Genomic DNA, 8,969 nt, shown 5'->3' with positions numbered 1-8,969 from the left:
GACTCACGCAGTGCTTCTGGAGGCCTGTCTAGCAGCTTGGCGCTCTTTCCTTTTCTTGTCTGGTGGCTTGGCTAAGACTATTTCAATTTCTTCCCCTTCTATTTCTTTGCCATTCATTTCATCCATGGCCTATACAAAATTAGGAAATAAATTTACTTTACACATAACAGTACTTTAAACATAACAAACATATCTGTGCCATTAACACACTTGATAAGCAATTTACTTCACAACTATTTTAATTTGCAAAATGAATATACCCACCAAGTTAAAAAAAATACACAAAGAAAGTACTTGTTCCCCTCAATCTTACTTTCTTATGTGTAAATTATGTTGAGAACAAAACTGATGTCCTACCATTATATTTAAAAAGATAGGGCTTCCCTGGTGGCACAGTGGTTGAGAGTCCACCTGCCGATGCAGGGGACACGGGTTCGTGCTCCGGTCTGGGAAGATCCCACATGCCGTGGAGCGGTTGGGCCCGTAAGCCATGGCCGCTGAGCCTGTGCGTCCGGAGCCTGTGCTCCGCAACAGGAGAGGCCACAACAGTAAGAGGCCCACATACCGCAAAAAAAAACCGATAAAAAGATTGGGGATTCCCTGGTGGCACAGCGGTTAATAATCCGCCTGCCAATGCAGGGGACACGGGTTCGAGCCCTGGTCAGGGAAGATCCCACATGCCGCGGAGCAACTAAGCCCGGGCGCCACAACTACTGAGCCTGCACTCTAGAGCCCGCGAGCCACAACTACTGAAGCCTGTGTGCCACAACTACTGAAGCCCACGCGCCTAGAGCCTGTGCTCCGCAACGAGAAGCCACCGCAATGAGAAGCCTGTGCACCACAACGAAGAGTAGCCCCCACTCTCAGCAACCAGAGAAAACCCGCATGCAGTGAAGACCCAATGCAGCCAAAAATTAAATAAATGAATAAATAAATAATAAAAATAAATAAAAATAAAAAAAGATAAAAGATTGCCAGAGAGCTGCCTGTTGCTGCTACTTAAATCCAAAAACTTAATTCTAAATAACTTCCAAGCTTAGCCAAACCAAAGCAGTAAATTCACAACTGGAAAAACTGCCAGTAGTAACAAACTTTTCAGAATTCAAATTTTTAAACATGTGGCATTCAACATGTAAGTCTTAAACTGTTGATCTATAAAAATTTTAAGGATTTGAAACATAAATGAGGCTATCAGTGAAATTCAATAAGATACTGACCAAAAAAAGCCTAGGTCCCCCCCACAATGCTTAACCTGGAACACACTTTGCCTGAATAGTTAAAAGCACAAAGCCTAGCAAAGGCCTGAACTAATGAAGATTCAAGTACTCACCTGGAAAGCAGTAATCAAAAGTATTCTAGGCTCTAGTTTTTTATTTATGTAGTTCCACCTAATAGGCTCTGCCATAGGGTTCAGGGTTCAGGTAACTCAGTAACAAAGTATCACCTCCTCACCACAGCTTTTCTGTTCCCTATACAACCTTTTCCTCTCTGGATATACATAATAAAATGCTCTATCCATAAAGAATATTTAGTGCTTTACAAGTATCTAGACAAAGATTAAATCAGTATCTTCCTCTAACTAGTTTTTCCCCTTTACCACCTTAGCTTTTGGCTGCTTCAACTAAAGCAACTAAATGAGTCTATAAAACCTTCCTGGTATAAACAAAAGAATGGAGCATCTGTCTACTCTCCCCTCTGGCCATCCTGATTTCCAGTTACTGAGCTAGAAATCTTGTAATTTCAGAGACTTCTTTGGCAAACCACCCTTGAAAATTATTTTAAATTACGAACAACCAGTTATTTAATACCAACTGATTCAAAAGGAGTATTTAGAAGGTATACATGTATTAGTTATCTGTCCTTTGTACCACTGGCAATTCAAAAGCCACACATTAAATTCTGTATTAAGCTGTGAATTTTATAAGCAATATTGTCTCACTAATTAGCTTCCATCAAAAAGCAAACCAATAAATTCTAACTAGTCAAAGATTCTACAAGGCACATTTTAAAGCAGTACCCAGCAGGAAACAAAAACTGCTCATATTAGAGGTGGCATCACTTTAACTGACAGAACATGTAGAAAAAGAACCAGGCCTGAGTCATCAAGGATTTCGGATCTATCTCCCCAATTACATAAAAAAGCTTTTATTTTGTCTTGTCACCCCCCCACCCCTCCCCCGCCTTCCGCCAAAAAGGAGAGAGGAACAAGAGGAAGAAGAAACCTGAAATTTCACCCACTAAGGATGGTACTGATCCATTATCATCAGAAAGCAGCAGAGTATTCGGGTTATATGTTCTAGACACCTTATGAAAAGACTTGTTTCACACTTTCCAATACTATCATCAACAAATAAATTAACTATTCCATGCAAGAAATATTTCTAACAACTACTGAAACTGGCAAAACACAGTCAATACTATGAGGATTCTAAAATGACTAAAGAAAGGCAAAACTATGAAGAACTAACCATTCCCTCAGAGCACAGCTACTGAATTAAATGTGTTGTACTAGGTATAAAGCCATGTACACTGCTCAGTTCCATTCACAGGTCCACAAACCAAGGTAAACAAAGTAGTTACGATACACTCATTACCATTTTAGTATTTATACCGGCTAATTACTATTCCTTGTAACATTTTCAAGGTATCATGCTATCAAACCTTAGGCTTATAAAAATAACAGAGAGATTAAAAATAACTTGCCTGAGATCACAAACCCAGTTAGTAATAATTAGGCTTTGAAATATGGAGTCTTACCTGTTATACTACTACCACTTCACAGAGATTATTAAAAGAAAGTTCCAGAGTTCGGTAAAAGCTGAAAACAATTTTATTTGCTTTTAAAGTCACTTTATGTGTTTAGCAAGTTTCAACAAAATTCAAGTATCAAAAAACAAAATTAAAAATTTTCTACCTTAACAGCTGCTCCTCTGTCTTCGAAATGAACAAATGCATAATCTTTCAACTTCTTCACTCTTTCAAGTTTTCCGAATTCAGAAAACGACTTTTCCAGTATTTCTTCTGTCACTGTAGTAGCCAAGTTTCTCACAAATAAAACTTTCACCTAATATAACAAATATACAAATTGGCATTGGCTACTTAATTTTAGCTGAAGTCCTATATTAAAGTATTTCTTCTTATCTTCATGGCATAGGCTTTTCTTCTCTAAAACATTAAGTATTAAAAGTGCTGTGATCTGGTAACTGACTATACTGCTGAACTGAATAAATAAGCATTTTCAGAACTCTAATGGAAAACTGATGAATTCATAAAAGTGCTAACAAAAGATCAAGATAAAAAAATTAATTACATGGGACTGAGCAAACTGATGAGCAATGATTATAATTTCTGTGACTTTCTGTTTGAATAAAAAAAAAAAAATCCCACAAGGACTCAGAGGCAGAAAATATACAAATCAATTTTCACTGCAAAGTAAAGGAGCTGTTACAGTGGAGGATTCCTGGACTGAATGTCAATATTATGACATAGTGTGAGTGTGTTTCGTGTTTGGTGATCGCAATCATTGCTGCTTTTGTTGTGGTCATCCATTTACAATGCTTGGTGTCAGTTTATTTATCTCTTGTAAAAATAAAATACAGTGTGTGTGTGTAAAAAAAAAAAAAGTATATTGTAACTTGGATGCTAATGATACTGTGCTACTGTATTTCTGTACACTATTTTTAGTAAGATAAATGGTATACAGATTAATGCTAAAAAAAGTATACAAAACTGTTCAAAAATATGGTATTGTAAATCTACTAAAATGTTAAGATTATAAAGAAAATAAATGGCAATTTATGGAAGTGTTAAAAAAAAAAGTGCTGTGATACAGACGTGAAGAACAGACTTGTGGTTGCCAAGGGCTGGGGACGGGGGGCGGGGCGGGGGGAGGGATGGACTGGGAGTTTGGGGTCAGTGGATGCAAACTATTATATTTAGAATGGATAAACAAGGTCCTACTGTATAGCACAGGGAACTATATTCAATACCCTGTGATAAACCATAATACAAAAGAATATTCAAAAAATTGTATATATGTGTATAACCGAGTCACTCTGCTGTACAGCAGACTGGCAAAACATTGTAAATCAACTATACTTCAATTAAAAAAAAAAGTGCTATGATAGAAAGTATGAAAAGTACCAAGAAAATGATTCTGTTAGTTACCAATTTATATAAATTATCAGTTCCTTCTCCTGCCATGTCATTAAAAGTAACTAATACTGTGAACAGGACCTTCAAGGAACCAAAATATATTTATTACTACGTTAATTTACAAATTTAATATGGTCCCTAAGACCCCCTAAAACAACAAATTTTTTTTACCCCCCAGAACTGGATGTGTTGATTCTAAAGTTCATATGAAAAAATAAACAAGCAGGAAGAGCCAGGAAAAAAATAAGAATAAAATTTAGAGACTAGCCCTACTAGACATAACAAACTCTATCAATTCAATGCTTAAATCATTTAATCAGTGTAGTGTTAATCTGAATAAAGATGAAAATTGGATCCATACCTCACACTATACACCAGGATAAAGTCCAAATAGATAAAAAATTTTAAAGGGGGGGATGTTGAAAGCATTAGAAGAAAATAAAGGCAATTCCTTTATGTAACACTGACCTTGGAGAAGGCTTTGTGACTTAAAATCTATAAACTACGAAGGACTGAAAAATTCAACTACTGAAAAGAAAGGACTTCTACGCAGTAGAAAAATACCATAAGCAAAGTCAAAAAACAACTTATATCATAGAGTTAATCTCTTTCATATCAGAGCTTCAGAAAATAAGAAAAAGATCAACAGAAAAACAAAATGAATGGAAAGATAGGCAAAATTCATGAATACATGGTTCATACAAAGAAACACAAATGGTCCTTAAATGTATAAAAAACGTAAACTCACGCATGCATAGTAAAGAGAAGCAAATCATAACAGCTTTGAGGTACCATTTGTTATGAGATTTGGCAAAACCCAGAAGTTTGGTCCTATCCTCTTTTGACAAGGATGAGGAACATCAGCCTGTTATATTCTGCTGGTGGGGAGCAGAATACAAGTACACCTCCTACAGAGAATATGGTCAGTATCTTAATAATTACAGATGCATTTACCCTTTGGCCCACAATTCTACCCTCAAGAATCTATCCTACAGACATATTTGCACTTGAATTAACTGAAACAATATAAGCTTACTCACTGGAGTACTATAATAACAAAAGATTAGAAACATCCAATGCCCAGCTGGTTGAATATACTATGGTATATGGTACATCTACAAAACGGAAAATTGTGTAGTCAAAAAATTAAGAAGAGCTCTAAGAGCTACTTTGAAAAAAATGCGAGGATACACTGTGGCTAAGATTTTTTTCCCCATTTTTATACCTCCAAATACGGATCCAATTTACAGTCAATGTGACAGATAAGCACTTGTCATAGTTTAATTGGCAGCATTTTATAATTTCTTAGTGGTACATAAAATAACGGTATATTTCCTTAGAGCTGAAATATATGAGATGAGATGAAATATGACAGTGAATAAAGCAAACATAGATCATTAATACAGCTACCAGTAACCATTTGTGTAAAAAGTAGGGAAGGAAAGAATATATACTAATATTTGCCTGTGTTTGTCCAAGGAAGCACTAAAAGGACAAACCAGAGACCATTAACACTGGATGTCTACAAGGGACAAGGAGGACATGGTAGATGGGGCTAGAGGTGGAAGTAGGACTTCCTACTTAGGATTTAGGATGAATTTCTATGTATAATTTTGATTTGTGAACTAAGGAAATACATTACTCATTCAAAAAAAAAAAAAATTAACACACCTACCGAACAAGTCGCCTCAGATAAACGGCTATCTGAGTAAAAAGGATTTTGGGAGAAGACATTAATTCAAGGGAGGAAAGTTTTCCACCTCTATCATTACACCCTTTGTCTTTCTCAATGTTGTCATACTGAAGTCTGATTTCTACATTAGACAGGCCTCCAATTGGTTTATTTACCTTTTTTTTAAAAACTCAACATGGACCTTTTATTCTTTTCTGAGATGAAACCAAAGCATCCTATATAAAAATTACTAGTTGAAACTGTGTTTAAAACATTCAGTAGGAAAAAGGTCCCTTTAAGAAAGATATATTTATGTACACCTGAAACTAACATAACACTGTAAATCAAACTATAATCCAATATTAAAATTAAAAAAAAAGAAAGATACATTTAGGCTCTTTGGTTCTGGTTGATTATAAAAATGACCCAACTTGGCAAAAAAATCTTCAATGAATGATAACACTGATACAGTGAATCAACAGCAGAAGCTTTACACTATTGGGTATACTCCCCCTTGCCCAACCCTGGAACAGAAAACAATAAAGGAGCATTATTCAATCAAGTTTATTCAAATCGGTATTGTTCAAGTTTATAGAGGCTTCCTTTTCATTCTGAAACTTGTTTTTGATCCAGGAAGAATAGTTACTAGAATAAAATCATGAGGTTTTTCTAATCTTATAAAAAGATTTAAGATGAATTTCAATCTGAAAGGTTACCAGAGGTATGTGAAAAGGGGTCGAATAAGCAAATTACTAGCTACACTTTAGATATTCTGGGGGATGTTATTCCCCTCTCAATCTGTAAGTTATTTTTAAAATGTTTTTATACGAAATGCAATACAGGCTACAGTTTCCACAAGGTAGATTCAAAGTTGTAAGAGATCTTGTAAAGAGATTTATCCAACTCCAATAAAATAGATAATATCCAAATTCAGTAAGTTTGCTCAAAGTCACAATTGTGACTTTGTGAAGAAACAAGTGGAATTAAAATCAAGCTAGTAAGAAATAAAAATAAAAAATCAGGGCTCTTTAGATTCCCAGTTCCTTTCCTTGACACCTATCTACTCACAGAATATGAGAAAAAGAGTGAGTGACACATCTGAGTCTCTCCAGTTCATTCTCAATGAATCTTCCTTGCTTAATCCAAAAATGCTTTTGCTTACAAAAACTTTTACCATGCTAGTATAAACCAGGGCTCTCCTCCAAACTAATCAAGAGTGAGGACTGTCTCCTCAGAATCTGGAATAAAAAGCTTGAGGAAAAGACTTCTCAGTCCAGAATAATCCAACCACTCATTTATCACCATCCATAGAGTTGCTGCCTCCGAAAAGGAAAGAGACATACACCAAAATACTCGAAAACTCACTAAAAGCAGCAGAGATGCAACTTCAGATGTGTCCCTTCAACCCCAGGAGTCTCCCAGAGGAAAGTCTAAGAACCAGAACCCTTGGAACCATCCTTTACCAGGCAGAGATCCTGGCAATGCAAGTACAGGACTTAGGAGGAAAGTGAGGGCCCGCTACAGGACTTGTCATGCATATTTTGCCACTACGGTATAACAGCAAACGTGATAACCCTTTGCCTGTCTTCATGGAGACAATACTCTAAGGGAGCTTGATCATTAAAAAAGAAAAGCTTTAAAAAAAGAAAAACGGGGCTTCCCTGGTGGCGCAGTGTTTGAGAGTCCGCCTGCCGATGCAGGGGACACGGGTTCGTGCCCCGGTCCGGGAAGATCCCACATGCTGCGGAGCGGCTGGGCCCGTGAGCCATGGCCGCAGAGCCTGCGCGTCCGGAGCCTGTGCTCCGCAACGGGAGAGGCCACAACAATGAGAGGCCCGCGTACCGCAAAAAAAAAAAAAAAAAAGAAAAAAGAGAAGAAAAGCTTTAAAAAAAGAAACATGGGGCTTCCCTGGTAGCGCAGTGGTTGAGAATCTGCCTGCTAATGCGAGGGACACGGGTTCGAGCCCTGGTCTGGGAGGATCCCACGTGCCGCAGAGCAACTAGGCCCGTGAGCCACAACTACTGAGCCTGTGCGTCTGGAGTCTGTGCTCCACAACAAGAGAGGCTGCGATAGTGAGAGACCCGTGCACCGCGATGAAGAGTGGCCCCCGCTTGCCACAACTGGAGAAAGCCCTCGCACAGAAATGAACACCCAACACAGCCATAAATAAATAAATAATAAATAAAAAAATTAAAAATGAAGGCAGTTTAAAAAGAAAAAGGAAAGTAAACTATAAATCTCCATAAAATATAATTCATGGCCATGTAATAAAAGTCACAATATGGTCAATGAAGATTATAACTCATAATCACCAGAACATTACTTCTCTCTTTATTCAGTAAGACCTTGTCTTTTTTCTTTTCTTAACTTTTTTACCTTTGTATCTCTCATAGTGCCTAGCACTAAACACTTAATTGAAGGGATTTCATTTCAGTTCCTTTTACACATTTAATCTGCAGAAAAAGGAATGGTTAATGGAAATTGCTGGATACCAAGACAGACTGTTAAATTTGGTGTCTAAATAGTTAAGATCAAGGGCTACAATTTGTATTTACTGTAAAATTTGAAATATTCGAGCATTATTCTGAGTACAAAATTTAAATGACAACCGCACCCCCAACCCAAGCAATTGCATTTACCTTAGCCATGACTTCTGGATCTGGTTCTTCCACAGGGTCAGCCCATTCAACCGTAACTACATTTCCCCATACTTTTACTTTTCCACTCATCAGCCGGCGTCTGGCTTGTGCTGCTGACTTGTGATCCTCATACTCAAGGAAGCAGAACCCCCGATTCTTCTTTTTGTCATCGGGTTGATGATAGAGAATAACGTCCACCAAACCCTCTGTTAAACCAACAGCCAGATATATAAGCCAAAAGCATCCACCACACATTTAGCGATTAGGCAGACCTAAATCCACTTGCCGAAGAGCAAAACATAACTGAAGAAGCCTCAAAATGATTTGCTAATTACCTAGTAGACAATTAAATCAGCGTTATTAGATATGGAGCTAGGGACAGTATTTTATGTTCCCTTTTAATTTTAGGGATCCTGAAGGTACAGCCATAAACAAGTCCAACTACTGTATTCTGACATACAAGAATGTTTTAGAGTGTTTGACATAACGTGAGCTTAAAATTT

At 37.2% G+C, this 8,969-nt stretch overlaps 1 protein-coding gene across 4 annotated transcripts in view; it reads right to left on the bottom strand.

The window, feature by feature from the left end:
• The window catches only part of HNRNPR (heterogeneous nuclear ribonucleoprotein R), a 60,496-nt gene that overhangs the window by 26,721 nt on the left and 24,806 nt on the right, over window positions 1-8,969 (bottom strand). For all 4 annotated transcript variants that reach the window (XM_033841551.2, XM_033841522.2, XM_033841527.2 and 1 more), the window contains 3 exons: window positions 8,467-8,672; window positions 2,915-3,064; window positions 8-129 (listed from right to left, as the gene is read on the bottom strand). In XM_033841551.2, coding sequence (XP_033697442.1) covers window positions 8-129; window positions 2,915-3,064; window positions 8,467-8,672 — 478 coding nt within the window. The remainder of the gene's footprint in view (window positions 1-7; window positions 130-2,914; window positions 3,065-8,466; window positions 8,673-8,969) is intronic.

This window comes from Tursiops truncatus, chromosome 1 (genome assembly GCF_011762595.2).
Source record: "Tursiops truncatus isolate mTurTru1 chromosome 1, mTurTru1.mat.Y, whole genome shotgun sequence".
Classification (NCBI taxonomy): domain Eukaryota; kingdom Metazoa; phylum Chordata; class Mammalia; order Artiodactyla; family Delphinidae; genus Tursiops; species Tursiops truncatus.
Note: the sequence above shows the minus strand (reverse complement) of the source record. Positions and strands in the feature narration are given on the sequence as shown.